This window comes from Populus trichocarpa, chromosome 10 (genome assembly GCF_000002775.5).
Source record: "Populus trichocarpa isolate Nisqually-1 chromosome 10, P.trichocarpa_v4.1, whole genome shotgun sequence".
Taxonomy (NCBI): Eukaryota; Viridiplantae; Streptophyta; class Magnoliopsida; order Malpighiales; family Salicaceae; genus Populus; species Populus trichocarpa.
The window spans coordinates 7,777,530-7,799,312 of record NC_037294.2 but is presented as its reverse complement, the minus strand read 5'-3'; the positions used below and the strand labels follow the sequence as shown (position 1 = coordinate 7,799,312).

General features: G+C 36.9%; 2 protein-coding genes and 1 pseudogene across 5 annotated transcripts; 1 reads left to right on the top strand and 2 right to left on the bottom strand.

Moving 5' to 3' along the window:
* Positions 1–3,810: 3,810 nt before the first annotated feature.
* Positions 3,811–7,408, top strand: LOC7460753 (inorganic phosphate transporter 2-1, chloroplastic). The gene is made up of 3 exons (XM_002314562.4): positions 3,811–4,845; positions 6,031–6,222; positions 6,415–7,408. Exons 1-3 carry the CDS (start codon positions 4,090–4,092, stop codon positions 7,237–7,239), a joined length of 1,773 nt encoding a protein of 590 aa, XP_002314598.2. The 5' UTR covers positions 3,811–4,089; the 3' UTR covers positions 7,240–7,408.
* Positions 7,409–7,769: 361 nt separating this feature from the next.
* LOC7460756 (uncharacterized) lies at positions 7,770–20,206 on the bottom strand (annotated as a pseudogene).
* LOC7460755 (uncharacterized) lies at positions 11,139–12,718 on the bottom strand. Of its 4 annotated transcripts, XR_002984231.2 has the most exons (5): positions 12,207–12,718; positions 11,765–12,019; positions 11,568–11,626; positions 11,374–11,478; positions 11,139–11,289 (listed from the first exon to the last, which is right to left on the bottom strand). XR_002984231.2 is itself a non-coding variant. In XM_024610269.2 (4 exons), the coding sequence occupies exons 1-4, from the start codon at positions 12,440–12,442 to the stop codon at positions 11,426–11,428; spliced, it is 603 nt and encodes a 200-aa protein (XP_024466037.2). In that variant the 5' UTR covers positions 12,443–12,524; the 3' UTR covers positions 11,285–11,425. The 4 variants fall into 4 exon arrangements, 2 of the variants coding, with proteins under 2 accessions (XP_024466037.2, XP_024466036.2); XR_002984230.2 differs by having other exon boundaries at positions 11,374–11,626; positions 12,207–12,713; XM_024610269.2 differs by having other exon boundaries at positions 11,285–11,478; positions 12,207–12,524.
* Positions 20,207–21,783: the final 1,577 nt, after the last annotated feature.

Below are 21,783 nucleotides of genomic sequence, written 5' to 3'. Positions count from 1 at the left end.
AGATTTATCTAGAAATGATACAATTTGAAATTACTATTGCCATGAAAGTTGTAAGTATGAGTGTTAGCTTTCAAATGTAATTGGTTTTATGTAATTCTGATCTATAAAACTCTAGATAAGGACTAAAAACTGATGAAAGGTCTAACCTGGAACCTACTAGACAGTCTCACACGTTACTTTTATGAGAACATTTTGATATATAAATGGCAATATGGATTCATCATCCTTTATAAAAGTCATAGCCTTATGTATTATCTTTCTAACAAAACAAACCGCACTTAAAATCGAGTTCTATAACTCCAGTTATGATTGAAACACTAAACAGTGTTATGAGGGGCTTAGGTTGAAGTGGCAAAAAAAATAATTTCCAACCTTTGCTTGGGATTCGACACTATAGAAATTATGACAAATGAAAAATTGTGTACGTGTGAAACTTTGAGGATTTGTTCTACTTAGTGAGTTAAAATTTGGATTGGATGAGAATTGAAACGACACTTTTATTGTTCGTGGAACTTAACGATGATGTCTATCTTTATTGGTATAGGAGAGGCTGCACTAGCGAGACAACAGCAGGGTGTCGCATCTAGAAGTTAAACACCAAGTAGGTCTTTTTGCACCTTAATCTTTTTAATTTTGTATATTAGTCTTATAATTTCTTATACTTGATAAACCTTGGTAAAGGTGACAAAAGTATAGTGGAAAAGGGGGTTTTGGAAAATCATTGATTATGTTGCTTTCATTAGTTAATGGAAACCAATGTTTGTTGCTTCCATTAATAAAGGGAATTCAATGCTTATGTTGCTCTCATATTGAATGAAAGCCAATATGTGTTGATTTCATGGGAAAAAAAATCGTTGGATGGAAGCAATGTTTATAGCTTCCATCATGGAATGGAAGTCAATGATATGTTTCGCTTACTTCCATTGATGAATGAGAGTCATTATTATATTACTTTCATCATTGGATGGAAGCCAATGCTTATAGCTTTAATCATAAAATTAAAGCCAATGATATGTTGCTTACTTCCATTGATCCATTGATGAATGAGAGTCATTGTTATGTTACTTTCATCGTTGGATAAAAGCCAATGTTTGTACCTTTCATCGTTGAGTGGAAGCTATTGTCTGTTACTTTCATGGTTAAATGAAAGTCAATAATATGTCGTTTCCATTATTAAAAGAAAACCAATAAGATGAATGCTGTGAATATTGAATTTGACTTCTTTTTTGGGGGGGGTGAGGTTATAATAATAAAAAAAAATGAAAATTTTAGATTGGAAGGGGAAACCATGTTATATTAAAAGAATAATTAGTTTCTCAAAGATCATCAAAATTTATTTAAATACTAGTGTGCAGTTGTGAATTTCATTATTAAATTGTTTATTATTTTATTATTGTCATTTGCAGGTTCATTGCACACTGTAGAGCAAGGTTGATATATTAGAGTTAAATTTTGTTATATTAGGTATATTTTGTACTCACACACTTCGTATGTATAATTAGTAGAATCCTTAATTTTATTATTTAAAGCAATCATTTTGTAAACTCTTTAGATGCAGTAAATGCATTTACTTTTCTTGTTACATGTTTTATATACTTGTCCTTTTGATTTTTAAGCTTTATTATTCATAGTTTATGGAAGAAAATTTCTTATATGCCATTCTTTAAGTTGTGTTAATGTGGGGAGAGGTCCACGATGGTTGGACCATGATTATGGTGTTGTTTGGGTTATGGTTGAAGATGTCGTTAACTTGGTACCCTCCAAGTATAGAGAAGACTCTGCTAAAATTTTGACAGGATCTTTAATACTATAAGATTTTGCTTAACCATTTATATAGATGAATTATTTACAAATTAAAAATTGACCCTAATATTACATATAAGCATATTATTCAGACACAACATGTGTTAAAAATTAGGATGTTACAATGGGCATGCATTATACATCTATAAGCTTCCAAGCAATTACTAACTAAAAAACATATTTCATGAATTTATAACATTAAGCAATTTGCAATTATTTTAGTTATTACTAGATAGGTAGTCTATGATACACCATAAGTCGTACCATAATTTTTTTTAACTAAAAAAATGTTTAGATCGCAAAGAATTTTTTTAGTGACTAGTGGATCAATCATGAAACCTCTCAACTCGTATCATTACCTAGTCTATATTTTAAATCAAACTACCTTAGAGTTATCCTAACATGACACAATCAACTTGGCGGGTTCAAAGGTAAGTCAAATGACTAGTAGAAATGTGGTTTGGGTTTAAATATAAATTTCAAGATGATATAATTTTTTTAAAAAAAATATTGAGACGGTGATCTATTTGATAGATCTAGGTTTCATGGCCTACCTCGTCGAACCTATGAATTAGGTCATGAACTCTACTAAGTTTAAAAAAAAATTTAAAGACTATTTTTTATTTAATCATATGATAACAAAAATAGTCGCTTGTAAAATTGAGCACCAACTCAATGGCAAGACATTAGTTTGAGACTTCGATAACTTCATATAAAGCAAATTGAAAAAAATTATGAAGCCTAACTTCTAATTAGTCAAAGTTAACCCGCTAAACCCGTGACTCGGGTTATAGACTCAAACGGGTTCAATCATTTTTTATTTAATTATATGACAACAAAAATACATACTTGAAAAATAAAGAAACAACCAAATATTGAGGCTTTTTGAGATTGCGATAGACCTACAAATATCATACTGAAACAAATTATATTGCCTTTTTTAAAATAAAAAAATATATTAAAGGATAAAATTAGAAAAGAAAAAAATCAATAAGAAGAATCAATAAAGATTCAATTGGAAAGGATAAAATTTTTAAAAAAATCAATTTAAAAAATAAAACAAAAACAAAAAAAAGGTTCATGCGCGAAGGCCTGGGGCAACCCACGCACCTAGGCCTGTTTAGCTTTTTTTTTTTTTTGAAGGGGAGGATGACATGTCAGTCAACCTTTCATTTAAAAAAAAATAGGTGATGCATCGTTTAGTTTTTCAAATTTCGATTACCATAAGTGGATGAAAAGTTGGCAACCAACTCCTATAGGTAAAAAAACAAAAACTCTAATGAACTCAAAACACCCATTTTTTGTATCAAAATAGCATTTAATCGATTCAAAAATCCAAAATCAACTAGAATTGAAAAACAATTCTGAATTCAAATCTACCCTCTTAAGCAATAAGAAGGCCAAAGAACACACGAATGGAACTCCTTGATACCAAAATTAAACCTTTTCGTGGTCAAAATCGATGTCAATCGACTATCTTCCCTTTTTACCATTAGAATCCAACAAATTTCTCTCCTTGCTCAAATTAGAGACTGAAACATAAAAAAAAAAGTTTTGAACTGAAATTGAGTTTTAAAAAATTAAAGCTGAAAAGTTATTAGGAGAACTAAAATGAACATTTCACGTCAACTTTAAAATTTCCATCTCTTTTTTTTATCACTTTGATCCTCTAAGTTGAATCGATTGATTATCAATTTGGGGGAGGGGATTAAAGCGAAGAGAAAAACACTTTCGTGATCAAAATAAATAAATAAATAAATAATCAATGTGAATTCCTATAGAAACCATCTATGCCTTCTAGGTTTTTTTTTTTAATTAATTGTAATTGTAATTGTAATATAATATAATGTGATTTGCTTCTTAAACTCTTGACAACGTTTGCATGGTCTATATATATATCTTGGGTAGAAAACTAGTGGAAAGAGACCTGGTTTTGATGGTTGGGGTTACCTATATCTCTTTTTGGATAAAGAATGGAGATTTTCCCCTTTTTTTTCAACTAATATTTCTGACTACAAACATGTGCACATACAAGTGGAGACCCTCCAGAAGCACAGCCACCACTCATTTGAATCAACCAAAGCAAGCAGCCAAATCCACTCTCAACCTCCTTTCCACCCCGGTGAACAAGAAACAAAAGTTATGCACACTCCTCTGTTCTTCCTCCACCACCTACTCTCCTTTCTCCCCTTTGGCTACAATATTCTTCCATGGCCAAAGAATCTACATGAATAATTCCATATCCATATCTCTTCTCTTCACTCTCTTTACCATCTACTCCTAGACATGACTCTCTTTTATACCCTATCATCTTCTACAAGAAACATTATCTCACCAGAAACTCATGTCCTTCATAATTCTCACTTCTATCTACCAAGAAACCGTTCTTCTTTCTTTTCCAATGAAACCACCCTCTTCAAGAGAGAAACCCTTCCATTCAAGCCTCAGCAGCAGCAACCAACCGGGAGTTTTCCTCCCATCTTGAGACTTAAAAACTCTAAACTCGCACACCCTTTTGCCAGTATATCCTCTTACGCAGAAGCTGGAGGTGAGGAAGAGAAAAACGAGGGAGTTCAAATCGAGGAACATCAAGAAACGGTAAAAAAGAAGGAAAATGACTCTCCTGGAATGGCTCAGGCCTTCGATATATCCTCAAGAACAGCCTCTGCTATATCAATATTGATAGCATTTGCTGCTCTCAGTCTTCCCTTATTTATGAAGACTTTGGGACAGGGCTTGGACTTGAAGACCAAATTCCTATCATATGTGACACTGCTATTTGGATTCTATATGGCTTGGAACATAGGTGCCAATGATGTGGCTAATGCCATGGGGACTTCTGTGGGGTCTGGGGCCTTAACAATCCGGCAGGCGGTGTTAACTGCAGCTGTTTTGGAGTTCTCAGGAGCGCTGTTGATGGGTACCCATGTGACCGGTACAATGCAGAAGGGAATTCTTGTTGCTAATGTGTTTCAGGGAAAGGATACCCTGCTCTTTGCTGGATTGCTCTCTTCGTTGGCTGCTGCTGGTACTTGGTTGCAGGTGCACTTTGCGTTACTACATTCAATTTCTCCCCTTTAATTCCTTTAAATAGATTACATTTTGTATAAGATCTTGAATTTAATCCAAGTATATCCGTCATAATTCAATCAAGTAGTTAGTAGTAATTTGCTTTCATCACTCAAATTAAAAGCCTAGCAAATTCTGCATTAATTGAAGTTATAGAAAGGATGACGATAAGTTACTTGATATGATTAAGTTTTTTTTTTTTTTTGAGATATTATTTGATATGATATTATAATTTTCATAATTAAGCAACTAGAAGTTTGAATCTCATCTTTCATATGCTATCTAATTAAATTAATAAAATTAACCACAAGGCAACAGTAAGTATATACAAATTTGAAGATCAAAAAGCTTTTACTTGAGAGCGTGTGTTAAAGAGTAATATAAAATAATTTTTAAAACCTAAAGTAATAGCTTTAAGCTTTAGGTTAAGATGGTTTTTTGATAGTGTGGCATTACGTCCACATAGAAAGTTTTCTTATATATGAAATCAAACACCTAATAACTTGTGAACTGATCATGAAATTACTCAACCTATTTGAGACAGAGAACTGGAGAAAAGTTTGTGTATGAGGATGTAGTGATGATTATTAATTAATGCTTTAAAAGGCTTTGCTACACAGGTGCCTCTCAACAGATGGGGGGGAAATTACTTGGGAGTTCTGTTGAATTTAACTAAACAGATGTTGCAGATATAATGTTTAGCACTATGGTGAAGTCCTTTTTTGCTCTAGAATAACCAATTTCAGAATTGCAGCTCACTTCATGTATAGACATTATTACATCCTGATACTGCTGATCATATCAACAAAATCTTCAGATGCCACATTTTGTGGCCTGGTTTGTAGTTGATGGTAACTTTCAAGACCTTTCAAATGCCTTATCTTGTAGTAGTAGCTGAAGCAATACTAGTTTCCAAGCCTATCAAGCATATAGTTATGATCTGGTAAGAGCACAGGATTTCTTGAAGAAAATGTATGTTTTGGCAATCGTCATCGTATCTAGACAGCACCCTATTAGATGACAAAATTCGTCCTACTGTGCAAGTTACTTGAAATATCAACATTCGATTTCTGTTAATTTTTGTAGCCTAAAGCTGAATGTGCTACTACATTCTTAATCTTTTCATTTATTCTTAATTTATCATCTTGATTTGTCCAGGTTGCATCATATTATGGTTGGCCTGTCTCTACCACACACTGTATAGTAGGATCAATGGTAGGATTTGGTCTTGTCTATGGGGGGCCTGGTGCTGTCTTCTGGAGTTCTTTGGCAAGGGTAACTTCATCGTGGGTGATCTCACCATTAATGGGAGCAATGGTTTCATTTCTTGTCTACAAATTCATCCGCAGGGTATGTTCTTACACTTGCAGATTTGAACCAGAGAAGCTCATACTTTATATCAAATATTTCTTGTGATATGCTACAAAAAATTTCCACTTATGCAACCAAATGAGAGGTTTTTTTACTCTTTTTTTCGGAAACTTACATTCGAATTATGGCATTCATGTGTTCCGAAATTCTAACCATTTTTAACTTTTGTAGTTTGTATACAGCGCCCCAAATCCAGGACTAGCTGCAGCTGCAGCCGCACCAATTGCTGTCTTTCTGGGTGTAACTGGAATCTCTTTTGCAGCCTTTCCTCTAAGCAAGGTCTTTCCTTTAGCTCTGGCACAGGCTCTAGCCAGTGGTGCAGTTGGTGCTTTCCTAGTTGACCGAATTATACGGAAACAGCTTGGTCATCTCCTGGTGAAAGCTAGCTCGTCACAACCTGAGCCAAAAGAGAATGCTATACACAGCAAAAATATTGGGTTACTATCTGATTTTGCAGGACCAAAGGGTACCCAGTTGGAAATAGTTTATGGAGTTTTTGGATACATGCAGATCCTCTCAGCATGCTTCATGTCATTTGCACACGGGGGAAATGATGTTTCCAATGCGATAGGTCCTTTGGCTGCTGCATTATCTATTCTGCACGGCGGTGCCAGTGGAACAGAGATTGTTATTCCGATGGATGTTCTAGCATGGGGAGGATTTGGTATAGTTGCAGGGCTAATGATGTGGGGATACAGAGTGATAGCAACAATTGGGAAGAAGATAACTGAACTTACACCAACTAGAGGATTTGCAGCTGAGTTTGCTGCAGCTTCTGTGGTTCTAGTGGCATCAAAGCTGGGACTGCCCATATCTGCAACGCATACTTTGGTGGGTGCAGTGATGGGTGTAGGTTTTGCAAGAGGTCTGAACAGTGTTAGAGCAGAAACCGTGAGAGAGATTGTTGTCTCATGGGCTGTGACAATTCCAGTTGGTGCTATCTTTGCAGTTTTCTACACATGGATTTTGACCAAGCTTTTGTCTTACATATTGTGAGAGTAAATTTAAAAGATCCAAATGAAAATCTTGATGTATGTGATTAATCAAAATCACTCCTCTCTCAAAAGAATTTGTGGTATTGGTGTCTTTTTGAGCTATGTGATTTCCTTTAAGAAGTCACAGTTTTTTATGGAAATGAGAAAACAAAATGAACTTTTTTTTTAAACTTGATATTGGTATTTTATGATATTGGCATAAGAAAATAACCTAAATACTGGCTCAGTTCAGTGCAGAGTAAGGATTAAAGATTGCTCATGTTAGAAACCAAAATCGACATTCTAGAGAGAGAGCAATAATCAAACTGCAAGGTGATTCTCTTTTCTAATGTTGGAGAGGGTGGTATTTTTTCTGCACAGCCTTTAGGTTCTATTCTAGTTAATTGTACAGTAAGTTTAGCCATGACTAGGTACAATGCAGTTCTAAGAAGACTATGAAAGATTTACGTCAGCATGTGAATCAAAGTCCCAGAAGCATGGCAGGAACTCTTGAAGCAAATGGCAACATTATTGGTTCTATTAACATTCAGAAGACAAAGTTGTTGATGTTTGATTCAGCAATGGTAAATAATTGAACATTCTGCAAGTTTTAGACAAAGGAAGAAATAGCCCCAGCAGATTCCACAATCATAAGAAGGAACCTCCAGCTCATGAGTGTAAGGAATATAGCACCTATCTATACTTCTATACAAACACAATTATTGTAGTAAATGTTTCTTTAGCAGACTTGTCACAAAACCAATAGACAATGAAAACTGATTTAGAACTCTTACAAAAAGAAGAGAGGAAAAAGAACTGCTTGGAAGGACCACAGACCAGAATGCATGGTGGTATAATACATCATGGAGAAACTTCTTGTACAGAATTCAAGCTGGGTTCCCACCCTGATCCCCGAAAAGACCTTGCCTTAGGAAGTGGGGTTACAAAAGGCTTCTTTGCTTTGACAGTCCTCTTCACATTATATCTTGGCCACCTATCCTTGGAGGTATAGAATTCTCTCGCAGAACCAACAGATTCCTCAGAAATATCTAGTCTCGGATCCCAAGTGATATTCACATCAATTATCTCATCTTTACCTTGTGCAAAACCTTTGACTTTTACACTTCCAGTGTGTTTATGAGTCAATTTCTGAGCAGTGGTGGATGGAATTATAAGATATTTGTGACCAGGCAACAATTTTTCATCTGGCCATATCAGAGACTCCTGCGGATTCTTGAAAACTCCTGGATGGGCAACGCAAATTCCAGGATATTTTTCCATTAACTGAGATGCAGGAACTGCGTGTTGATACAGCTCCTCTCTTCCACCAGGATGAACTATCCTGACACAAATATCTCTCGACTGTATGCATGAGTCCACTGAAATAGGACCTCCTTCCAGTTCTATTTTCCTTCTGGACTCTGTCTGTGTACTTCGACTCGGGCCTAACAAATTTAGACAGGCATTCAGCATATCCGACAATCAAAAGCTGTCAGATCCCAATATTTCATCTCACTATAATGACAAGAATGTGGGCGAGCATTGTTCTGATCTGCATTATTTCCATATTATTATATATTGCAAAGGTTTCATGGCCGGCAGTATATAAGAAGTGTTTTCCCCGCAGAAAGCCAATGATGAAACCGAGGCTATCTAGCGATTATTGACATTGGGGAAGGGAATAATTTCCTTTCTTTTCTTCCACGTGAATATCAAAGTTAGCCTAGGACAGCAGATAAGATACACCAACCCAACAACAACTAGATAACAAAAATATCACATCAATTTGGAATTGTGCTATCTTTGCAGGCACATTCTGCTAGTATCATACTCCCACAAACCGGACACAATCTGTCGGTCCAATTTCTTCATCCTCCCACTAATCCAGTTGTTATGAAGAGCAAGACAACCCCTCATCATACAGGTCTTTTTCACATTTTTCTTCTGCAATAGGTTTAAGTATGCACCGTTAGGGAAGAGGTTCCTATCCAAGAAATGAACAGTCAGATTTGTTTCAGGTTCCACACAGCTGTTATCACTGATACGATAGGATCCACCTTCTCCACACAATGTGTCATAGAAGCTAGGCTGTTCAGACAGGTTTGATGTTGCTGCATGCTTTACCACCTTCTCCATAGCAGCTACAGTTGAACCATTAGAACAAGCAAAGTAAAAAACCAGAGTTCAATCGCCTGGGTAAGTTTACAGGTCCTACAGATATAACAGCAGAACAAAAGACGTTACAATTTAAATTCTAAGAATATAGCAGAGATGAATAAACAAAGTTAACATAGAGTCACCAAACACATTATTCAGTATTAACAGCATTCTAACCCTTTTTTCCCCCTTTATTTTGTACATTTACCAAACATAAGATAGTGTCATTTGAAACAAGTCATTAAAGTCACTTGCACCAGATTTCAACTACATATTCTTGCATTTTAATCTACTAGTTTCCTTTTGATCCCCTTGAATCAATGTGTACTAAGCCAATGGGAAGAAATTAGTTATTTAAGTCCTAAATATTTGAGAGTATTCACCTGTGTCATGGTACTCGTCGGACTGTGCCACAAGAACACCAGGATGAAATGAATAAAGCAATGGTAATGGATTCCCAAACCAATAACATCCACATCACTTAGAAGTACGTTTTACCCCCGAGTTTCAGTATCTTCCAAACCATTCTGGACTTCACTTTGGTGACTCTCTGAAAGCATGCTGTTCCAAAGTGGCAATCGTCAAAGCTGATGTTTCTTGGGGCTGATGGATCATGGAAAACAGGTAAGCCCTGGCAGAAAACAGAGAATTTCAATTGGCACACACAAATAGATAGCAGCTTGGGAGGAAGGAGATCCACAACTAAAATCCAGATAGAACTTTTGGGGCCAATTTTCCAAAAGCATAATAGAATTCAAATGTTAAAATTTTGCGGTCTAAACCATTTGGTGCAACTCAACAATAAGAATTGCACTCAGGCCATAATAAACCTTGGAATTCCTCTGGGCATTCAAAACCATAAATAGAGAACAGTCCACGCAAAGTCCATTCCCCAGATGTTCAAGGTTATCCTAAAATGTCAATTTCAGGCAATGGTAAAAACTTGCATTTTTTTTTTTTCTGAACCAGTATGCTGCCAGTAGCCAAAAACTTGTATACCAGAAGCACACATATGTTTCTCTTTTATGAGCATGTCCCTTTTCACGTGCCTTTAATTGCACACTGAGAACTGACCCCCGATTTAATTGAATTGGAAAAAAAAACCCTATAACTAAAGAGAAACAGAAAGCAGTAAAGCAGTACCTGTAAGACAGAGAACTGATATGTTTCATGATCAAGAGCACAAATGATGAAATTTGTGACCTGGAGGAGGCGTAATCTGCACACCCAACTCATTAGCATGTCCTTGTAACTATATCCAGCAACAGCAAGCACGATTGTTTTATTCTTGTCTGCAGTTATTGAAAGGAGTGACTCCAAAGAAAATGGAAAATCTAATGAGCCCAATGACTTTAACTGATCTCTCAGAAAGCAATTTAATATTCTGTTTTGTGATTTGACATTTTCAGCAGAATCCATATTTTTCCTCATGGTAAAAGGATCTCAAAACCCTTCTAGTCCACTGACTTCCTGTCTGGCACACAGATGGATAAACAATGTCTTCTGTTATGTCAGCAAAAATATATTTCCCCTCACAATTCAAAAGCTTTACTAGACCAGTATAATTAATTTCATGGAAAAACATTGAGGCATATATTGCACCCAGATGGGAATTCCCACTGTCTTCCCAGCTTCTGTTTTCAATCTCTAAAGCACTGGATCCTCTGCCTGACTGTTCAGACCAGTGTTCAGGATAATTAAGAGAGAAACATGAGATGGTCCGACTTGCATCGAAGACAAGCCTAAATTCAGAAAAGACAGCCTCATTGATGATCCAGTGGATGTGAAACCCCTTGCCATACAAGAAAGGAGGAAGTACTCCATTATGTAAAGGTAGATTTCTGTTGTTCCATGCCATAAGCATTCTGTCCTCACAATGATTCCACTGCCAATGATGACCAAGCATCCCCTGCAACTGTCGGAATCAAGAATGAAATCAATGGTACTGGTTTCCCAAATAGGCGGTCACCTTTCAATCTGGAGCAGGAATCCTTCGTACCTCCTGGCGTCTTACCCTTTGGCCATCCTCTCTAAGCCAGTGTTCCCCAGCATCATCCAAATGGAACGGGAAGTATGCAACGTTTCGTAACGAAGCCACAAGAAGCTAATCACGGTCATGTTCGTAAGCATAATTTAAGGTGGAAATGAGGTCAGACACAAGAACCGTCCGTGGATCAACAAAAACTGTAATACCTGTCGTGTATAACCGTGATTTTTCAAGCATGGAATGAAAGAATGGGGTGCCAAGTAACCTAGAAAACATTCGAAAAGAAGAGAATAAGCCTAATGTAAATGACATATTCCTCACATTAGAATCAAGACAACAACCTTGCTGAACTAGCTAGCATAACCAATCTCGAGCATAATCAAATTAAAACAGAAATGCTTACGTGAAATCAGTAGTGGAATCAACCAAAACCCGGGAACCAAAAGCGGAGGCAAAAGAAGGGTGTTGAGTGAACAAAACGACAGTGATTTGAGGGGACAAAGCAAGCCATGATCGAATAGCAAGACTCTGGTTGGAGCCAGGGGCAGTAGGTGCAGAAAATATTGTGATGATTGGATGGCTTAAGCCTCGGGGTCTTGTCTGCTTAAAAGAAGATGGCGGTAACCTCCGAGTGGCATACAAAGAGAGAGCAATCAACCTGCATTCAAAAACAAATCAAATTAAAGAGAAAAGATGAGAGGTGAGGAAACCTTCAAAGTGCTCTTCTGTTTTGTTGGGATTGCAAAAGCGTTGGTTGCGTGTGCTCTACTGCTCTTTCTCCTGGTGGGCAAAAAGAGGGTGAAACTTTAACTGAAAAGCAGGAAAGAAATGGTAGAGGAACAAACCCGCCATGGCCATTAGAAGCAGCACCACGAAATGGTAGAGGAACAAACCCGCCATGGCCATTAGAAGCAGCACCACCAAGACGGGGAATCGCATGAGAAGACGTGAAGTTAGGCGTCACCCAAACGTCACCTTCCATTACTTTTTTTATTATTATTATTACCATATTTTCAATATTATGAACCCTAGATAGAGCATTGGGATCCAGCTGCCTTCCATGTTCCATCCAATCCTCCATGCTCTCTCACCTATTAAAATGCCGGATAAATTACATAAACAAATCAAAGGGCTGTGCTGGCTTTTTATTTATTTATTTATTCTATATGTTCTCGCTTTTGTTTTCAATTTTTCTAAACAAGAAAAAATATGTCAAATGTTGTTTGTTTAGATTTTTAGTTTTCAAATTATTAAAATCTATTGCGGTAAAAATATATTAAAATAATATTTTTTATTTTTTAAATTTTATTTTTAATATTAACATATCAAAACATTAAAAATAATAAAAACTTAAAAATAATAAATTAAATCAAAATATTTAAGAATATGATTAGTTAATATAAAAACTTAAAAAATAAAAACTTTTCATATTGGGTTTTACTTTAAAAAAAATCAAAATAATATTTTTTTATTTTTTAAAATTTATTTTTAATATTATCATATAAAAAAAATTTAAAATACTAAAAAAATAATTTAAAACAAAAAAATTAAATTTTAATAAAAAAATAAATTACAACTCAATCTTAAACACCCCTGAAATCTTGAATGTGAGAGGATCTATCAAGCTCGGACATAAATCTAAAGCGCCTAATGGGCGGCCATGGACAGAATTCGAGGCCCTAATAACCTCCCCTGTTTCAAAAACTAATTATTTCATCCATTTTGTGTTCTTTTTTAATTTAATTTATTTTTCTATTTAAAAAAATAGAAAAAGGAAAAAAACTGAATAGATATTATGAAAAGACTGATTTTCGAAATGAAATAATATTAAATTAAGCATAATCAATACTGGTCGAGGAATTAAATAATTAACTGATGAAGCAAGGGGGACTAATTAATTCATTTCTCAAAACTAGCGGGACCAGCTTATAATTTACTCTCTCACAGATCACAAGCTAAAGTGCTTCAGCTTTCAATGGAAGTTCCACCCACCATCAGATTTCCCCAACTCGCTCATTACGCCTTGTGAATTGCCTCTCTAAGTTGATTCTAATTAAACTACTATCTAAGCTGAAAAATTCCAGTGTCGAATCATACATGAAAATTCACAAAGGCTGTCGTCATATTTTCAGTGAAAAGGCACTAAAATGTAGCCCAACAAAATTCCCAGCTGCATGCTATCGAAATACAACATATTTAACAATTATAGAACGGACAAAGCCTTCATTGAGCACCCCATTAAAGCCCTTATCAACTTAACCTGGACATCACATACCATGCAAATAGATTTTGCATTACCCACTAAACTTCCCTAAGCACGTCACCCAACATACCAGAAATTCAACATCCCGGACTGTTTCAAGGAATTTAGGCCTGATCCCTAATTCAGGGCACATCAAATAATTTCAAGAGGACACATTAGATCTTTTTCCAAACCTCCAATCAGAATTGCCTAGGATTTCAGAGCCTGCATCATTCCAAGGAATCCTCTTCTCTTATCTTAGATCATTTGTGCCGCCTGACAGGTGATTGGGATCTTGATCTCCTCCTGCAAGAAATTAGCACTGCTACTGAACCAGGTAATATTGCAATTCACAAATCAGAAACTCGATGCTTTCACCTTTGCAGCAAATGGTTGTGCATGTCTCAGAAACACTAACACAATCTTATTCTTGAAGATTGCATGGCAACATACCTTGTGGTCTCAAAAGAAGAGTAGGGAGAATGCCTGCGCTGGGAATGCTTGCTATGAGGTGACCGCGATACTTGTCTAGAAATGAAAGCAGCCATCATACTTATTTGGTGAGTTGAAAACATACAACTGAACAGAGAAATACTTAGCCTCATTCTGAATCAAACTCTACAAGAATTTCTGTCCGTGTAAACTTTTTTTGCTACTACTAACATAACAAGGATGTATATATATACTATCAAACACCATCTAGCGTTAACCAAAAAAGCTAACGTAACTATATTTTATCTCTTCAACTAGGAAAGGTAGAAATGTTCATTTAAATTTTAAAAATAATAATAATTTTCTACCAGAAGAGCATAAAATTATAAATTATTTAATTATATCTTTTTCTAACTGAAAAAAAAATTAAAGTGGCCGCTTGGATTGAGCAAGTGCTAACCTAAATCATGAAACAAAGTGATGCTTTGCTAAAAATCCATTTAAGTCAATGTCTGGCTATGCTCTTAACAGACTTATTCTATGATATTTTCAAGTGTGGGGTAGTTGACAAAAATAAAAATGTGCCATGTTCTCAACAGAGGTTGCAAACTACAACCAGGTCAAGACACCCATTGCTTTAGAGACGCAAGAAAAGGAACTACATTAGGGGGGAAACGGATGAATGATTACATACAATGAGCATGTTTACTGAAGACATGAAATGCAATATGCAAAGATGAAATCATATAATGTTGACAAACATGACAGAGCCAACAGTGAGATTGAACCTCACATATACTACAAATAGAGCACACAAAAAAAGTGCCTACAATCTTGTTCCATAGTTCAGTATCTTCGGATCATTTAACCAAATGTTGGCTCCATATGCTATCAACAAGTCAAAACATGTCTACTTGATGATGGAATATGCAAAATTATTATGTATCTGAAACATTGAAGTCTACTTGATAATTATAGAGGCACAAGTATCTCTCATATATGCCTACACCATCTAAAAGTACAAAGATGGTAAGATTGCAGCTACTTTTCTCCCCATAACTCTTAATTTTCCCTTTCTTGCTCTTGATAAAATAACTCCTAATTTTCTTCTCAAAAAAGGCAAACAATTTCAACTGATTTAATTGTTTCCGTTCAAAGAGCGAGCTAGCTAGGTTACTTTATCAGAGCATGCATCAAGGAGAGCAGACTTGAACAATATATCACAGGAAACTTCACTAAAAATTGACCATGAAAAAAATCAATAGAGAAAATCATACTACATTTTGAATTGCTGATGAGAAAAGATCAAAGAATCCACAAAGCATTTAAACGAACAAAAACCTGGGTCCAAACAAGCATATTGGCTTTGAATTAAACTGCAATTTACCCTTTTTTTCATGCTAGTTACATGAAGAGGGACACATTTTATTTTCATGATAGTACCACAGAAGAGTTTTGAGTGTTCAAATGTGTAGAGAAAAATAAAAACATGGGAGACACGATAAGAACAATGAACTTCTGATAAATGAGTACCTTCTTCTAGATCTGACAGGTGATGGTGAAGAACGCCGTTTCCTTGAATGTTTCCTGCAGTACACAACAGAATATAATCATCCACACTGCAAATCCAGAAAAAAAAAAAAAAAGGAACAGACTGGATCTCAGAAGTGAACCTCTTAGAATCATCTGAGGCTTCATCACTTGAATCATTGTCCTTGCTGTTTCTACCCCTACTGCTGATTGATGAGGAGCGTGTTCTCTTGTGCTTGATTGAATCACTGGTAGGTTTATGTCTTGCTTTGTCTTCCTCCTTTTCCTTTGTGCGGTCTCTCTTTCTGATGGCATTTTCTTTGGCACTAGATCTGTGGGGTTTTTCTTCCTCTTTCCTGTCCTCCTTAACTTCAGGATGAGATGACTTTCTTCTTGATTCTGGTTCCTTTGCACTAGCTCCTGTCTTATCATTTCGCTCTTTCTTTCTCTCTTTTGAGCCATTCAGATCATCTGTTTTTTCCTTGCTTGGATGCTTTCCATCCTGTCTCCTGTGACCATCATCCCCCTTCTCATCTGCCCTACTCCCACTACTTCTAGTTTCATGTCGACTGTCTTGATCTGACCTCACCCTGGTACCCCTAGTATGAGAATAATCGACCACAGATTTTTCCACACTGAGACTCTCACCAAGTGGTTCAGATTTCATTTTGGCATGTTCTCCAATTGTAGCTTTGGATGCAGCCTTGTTATTGCTTTCTATTTTTTCTTCTCCATTGACACTAATTTCAACATGTCTGGCTCCAAAGACCACCTCGGAATGCACATGCTCGCTCAACTCACTAAAAGCACCATTGATTTTATTATCAGACCCAATTGAACTTGTTTTGCTCAGATCACTCTCTAAATTTGTAGCTCCAGTGTTCTTTACAAGTTCTACTTGTGAATTGCCATTTTCAGCTGCATCATTATCTTCAGCAATCTCTGGAATGGCCAATGGTTGAACCACAGAATTTTTCCTCGAATTTGATACGCTGGAACTCTGGATTTCATCGTCATCTTCATCAGAGGCATAGTTAGCGAGACCCAAAACATTTCCAGGGGAGCTGGAACTAGATTTTTCATTGACATCTTCATTCTCAAATTCCTTGTTTCCAACAGGAACTCGAACCTTCGCAGAAGCCTTTAGAGTTGAGATAGCTGGGTGAGATGGGGATGATACCTTTTGATTTGAAGCAGCTGGTTGGTGCTCAACTGCAAAGCCAAAAAGGGCCATCATAGACAAGATTTTGAAGAGAGGAATGGAGTTAACATTTGTGGGTAGTTACAGGAAGATATGTAAAGATATGGATAAAGACTTAGATGTTATGGCATTATTACCTTCAACCATCAGATCATCTTCATCAAGAACTTTCGTTGCAATTTCATCAAACAGCTCATCAGTAACCTAATCAAAACATGGAGGTTACAACTACCAAAGAGAGAAGTTAATTAAAAAAAACAATAGAATTTATGCAGCTGTAACCTTCAAAAGAACTTCAGTTAGGATACGTTTGATTTCCTGGTTAATAGCTGCAGTCCTGGCTGCTTCGGCATAATCCTGAAAAGAGCCAAAACAGAAAGACAAAGAATAAGGGGAAAAGGATGTTCATTGTTCAAAATCAAATGGAGAGCATAGCATGATAGGAAAATTGGAAAACTCATAGAAATTATCAAGGAACATATCTAGCAAGGAAAAAGTCTCTGATCATGGGAAAGAAACACCAGAAGTACATTAAAGATCAAAAGATTAAGCAATAGAACCTCATCGTCATCCTTTTCTTCAGTAGAACTTGGGGAATTGATGCTTTTGCTACCTGCTTGATTACCCTTTCCAAATGATTTTTCAACACCTTCATCCTCAATAGATTGTGTTTCCTCTCTAGGATGCTCTAGAGAAGGCCTCATCATGACAGGGGCATTCTTAATTATTTCTTCTTTAAGCCAATTAGGCACAGAAGACTGGAAAATTTCTCACAACTCATTAGTAATCATTTTAGTTAAATGCAAAGCAGCCTAAGAGTGTACCCACCTTTTTTGGGCGTTCAGAAACATTAGAAACCCCATAAGCATCTGCGAAGCCTCCAGTAGGATGAAGTGCATTTCCTGCACCAAGACCATATGGCACACCAACTGGTGAAATTGTGGCCTGAAAACTTGTTCCAGGAAAGTTTCCAAATGGTGGTGCAGCATGCCCAGAAACAGAAGAAGGCACAGATATGGTAGGATCCTGCAGAAAAAAGTAGCAGTTATTAACACATGTAAAACCTCTAAAATTGAAGGAATATTTGCAATATTCACAAAGCCAGAACCAAAACCTGAGGCCCTGGTGGAAAAACTGGAGGAATTGGGGGATAAACTACACCAGTTGTAACAGCAGGATTCCAGGAACTAATTGAAGGCATGGGTGCAGCAGGGCCAAAGCTTTTCACAGTTCCTGCTGAATCATGATGTGCAGCATAGCTTGATTGTACACGAGGATCATGATCAGAGTTGAAACCAGGTGCAAATTCCAAAGGCTGATTACTGAGGTCGGCTGTGGGATTAGCTGCCTGATTGCTGTATGCAAAGGGCTGCTCGGTCAAAACTGATCTACCAGCAGCAGGCAGTGATGGTGGGATATGATGCTGTCCTTCTTGAGCAGAGGAAATGGCCAAAGGCAATGATTTGTAAAGCTGCTCCTTTGGACCTTCAGTCTCTTCTTTACCTGCATACAATTAAGTAGCCAAACAGAAAAATTAAAAATGAACAATAACATATAAAAGCCACAAGAGAAATGGAAGTTTAACTTGGACATCAATAAGCTTGCTCCTAAATGTTCCGCACACAAAGTTCAATTCACTGCATGAATTCTATAGATTTTAATGTAGTTTTAGATATTAAAAATCATGGTAACATTGGACTTCATCCTCTCAAAAAACTTGTAACTCCAATAGGAGTTGATGTTGCTTTATCCTTTTTTTTACAGCAAGAACTGAAAACAAATTCTCCTTAAACCTTATTCATAGAAAAGGCAATACATCTCCCGAAGCCACTTCGTCTTGCATGCCTTTTACATACAGATGGAAAAGTAGAAGTGTTAAAACAAGGTCTCATAGGAGCAGTTCTTGAACACAACCTTCACATGCAAGTACAATATGCTAAATTAATTATTACCTGTAACAGAAGAATAACTAGAAGGTACCTCCTGCTGATGAACAGACGGACTTGCAATTGAAGATGCAGCCCCACCAGTGTAGGGTAGGGGCCTATCAGAAACATATGAAGATTGTCCCATGTTGAAAGATGCATTCTCCTGTGGATAAGCTACCGGTGGCTGGTGCAAAGGAGTGCCTGAAACTGGAAACTGTTGATAGCCCGTTGCAGGAAATGGATGCTGCTGAAGACCTTGATAATGAGTATCGACAGTTTGCGGATACTGGTCATAATACCAACTTTGTTCTTCTGATCTGCCAACTGGTGTAAACTGAGACTGAGGATGCTGGTCGTCAGGTGACACTTTTTTCGCAGCTGCCCATGCTCTGGCCTTAGCAGCCCAATCCTCCACATGGTTATTAGCTGCTATTAAAACATATCATCACAAAGTAAACCCCAAAAATAATTTAAAAACTAAAACTAAAACTCCTAGCAAGGTCTAGGTGGAGGAAAGGTTCATGTTGGTTAAGTATATATAATCCACAATGCTGATAGTAGACCGTCCAAACTCAGGCAATAAAGGGGGGGAAAGGGTGTCAAGAATTGCATTTGGATTTAAGAGCAAACTGACCTGCTGGATATTCCCAAGCTTGGTGCTGTCCCCAATTAGGATTCCCCCATTCCTGCAAACAAACAGAAATAAATAAACATGCAATTGGTCACCAATTAATGTATCCCTCTAAAATATCATAGCGGAAAAAATAACCATAGCTTCACAGAGTGCAAAAGCATAAGATTAAGCATTGGGCGAATCACCTGAGAGTAAGGTTGTGTTGGTGGAGGCACGTGGGGGCGAGGAGGAGGGAAGTTGTGGCTTTGAGGGGGAAGGTGCGTAGGATAAGGATATGAAGAAGAGGGAGGAGGAGGTACAGGCCACTGCTGGGGAGGTGGAGGAGATGTAGAGTGGGATGGTGGTGGCGGTGGCTGTGGTGGATGGTATTGGAAATGGTTGGAGTACCATGTAGTGCTTCCTTGCGGTTGTGGAGAAACTGGTGGTCTTGGCTGGTGCTGGTGGTAGTAGTGGTAAGGATCCGCCGCCGATGGTGGCACTTGTTGTTGCTGTTGTTGTTGCTGTGGTGGTGGCGGTCTCATGTATCCGTGAAGCTGCTGCTGCTGCTGCTGTTGGTAACCGTCCATGTTTGGGTGTTCACTTCGCTCTTTGTGGTTTTTAATTATATGATTGCCTTCAAGAGATCCAAACAAGGGTTTCGCTTTCCGGACTAGGTTTGATGGCAAAGAAAACAAAAGAGAAGCGTTTTTTCTGAGTTTTCTTTTCTTTTCTTTAAAAAAAAGGATGAAACACTACGAGTTTAGGATTGAGTTCTATTATAAATCCAAAAGAATTGTGTCGTGATGTACAACCTATTATGCTTGCATCCTGATTTAATGATCCATTAGCCTTGAATTCTAGCTTAGCATCCAAGAAAATTAGGTCATAACGGAGGATATATTATCCTTGGATCCAGACATCGAATTCAAGAGAATTGAATCTTGATAGGGGATCTAATTCGCTTGGGTCCGACTTCAGATCTCAAGGCTAATGAATCTGGCGTCAAGACCCATTAGACAATTGAACCAAGTGTATTGGATCCGGATGAAACACGCAAGCGAATTGGATGCTAATGTTGGACCCAAGAAAAGTGGGTCCTTGTACAGGACCCATTAGCCTTGGGTCGTGGCGTCAGGATCCGTTAGCCTTGGATCCTGACGCATGACTCATAATCTTGGATCAGGCGGGGCTGCAAGACCAAAAGCATTTGGGTCTTGAGAACTGACCTAAGGGATTTGGATCTTGATGCATGACCCATGAGACGAAAGACACATAGTCTTGGGTCAGGTGGGGCTGCAAAACCCAAGGGATTTGGGTTTGCGCTCATGCCACACCCAAGCAACCTGAATGAGACGCTCGTTTCCAGCTCTAAGTTTCTTGAGTCGGGAAGGAAATCTCTTACCCAAGTTAATAATAATAATAATAATAATAATAATAATAATAATAATAATAATAATAATTGATTTTGTCCTTCAAATCAATTCTATTTTTTTTATATAGTTATAATATTTATTTCAAATTTAATAATATTCATGAATATAATATAATAATATTAAATTCATCTAACTCAAGTTCTTATAGTTTTTAATCCCTTCAAATCAAATTTATATGTTTTTTTCAATAGCAATAATATTTTTTCAAATTTATTAATGATAATAATAATAATAATAATTTTTAATTTTTAATTTTACTCTTCAAATAAAATCTATTTTTTTTAATATTAATAATATTTTTTTCAAATTTAATAAGTATTATATTAATGATTTTAACTATAATAAAAATATTAATATTTATAATACAAATAATAGTATTTTTAATATTAATAATATTAATTATAACAAAAATAATAATATTTTAAGACAAATAATAATATTTTTGATATCAATACTTTTAATTATAATAAAAATAATAATGTTTATAATACAAATAATTATATCTAGAAACCTAAGACCCAAGAACCTTGGGTCTTGACACCGAACCCAAGAGAATTGAGTCCTGACGCATGATCCAACATGTGATTTTGCAGACCTTGGCACTCCTGTCTGCACACCCCAGGCGGCGGGTCTTCAGACCTGCTTGCTTGGGTCTGCAGTCAGGCGCACATGTCTGACCCTAACGCCCAGGGCTTGGCAGCCCCTGTGCCAGGTGTCTGCAACTTGGGGTGTGGCCAGGCACACGAGTCTGCTCCTAGCACCCAGGGCGTGGCAGCCCAGCGCCTGGGGCCTACAACCCCACCCAAACCCGAACTAACCATTTTCTCCCCAACCAAAAAGACAATCCCACCCCCCTGTAGTCTTTGCAACTCTTTGTGGAAAGGGCAGCTTTGACATTACACCGCATCAATTCACGATGCTTTTAGCAAAGAGCAAACCTAAATAGTGCAATCCAAATTGAAATCACTCCCAGTCTACAATTCTTCCAAACAGTGCAATCCACAGTGAAAAAACTCATAGTCCACAATAATTAAAATTTACTA

Coding starts and splice junctions, on each gene's coding strand:
- LOC7460753 (XM_002314562.4), top strand. CDS start 4,090: ATGACTCTCTTTTATACCCTATCATCTTCTACAAGAAACATTATCTCA. Junction 4,846..6,030: donor CTGCTGGTACTTGGTTGCAG/GTGCACTTTGCG, acceptor TGATTTGTCCAG/GTTGCATCATATTATGGTTG. Junction 6,223..6,414: donor TCTACAAATTCATCCGCAGG/GTATGTTCTTAC, acceptor TAACTTTTGTAG/TTTGTATACAGCGCCCCAAA.
- LOC7460755 (XM_024610268.2), bottom strand. CDS start 12,442: ATGGAGGATTGGATGGAACATGGAAGGCAGCTGGATCCCAATGCTCTA. Junction 12,020..12,206: donor GCTTCTAATGGCCATGGCGG/GTTTGTTCCTCT, acceptor TTTTGAATGCAG/GTTGATTGCTCTCTCTTTGT. Junction 11,627..11,764: donor GATTCCACTACTGATTTCAC/GTAAGCATTTCT, acceptor AATGTTTTCTAG/GTTACTTGGCACCCCATTCT.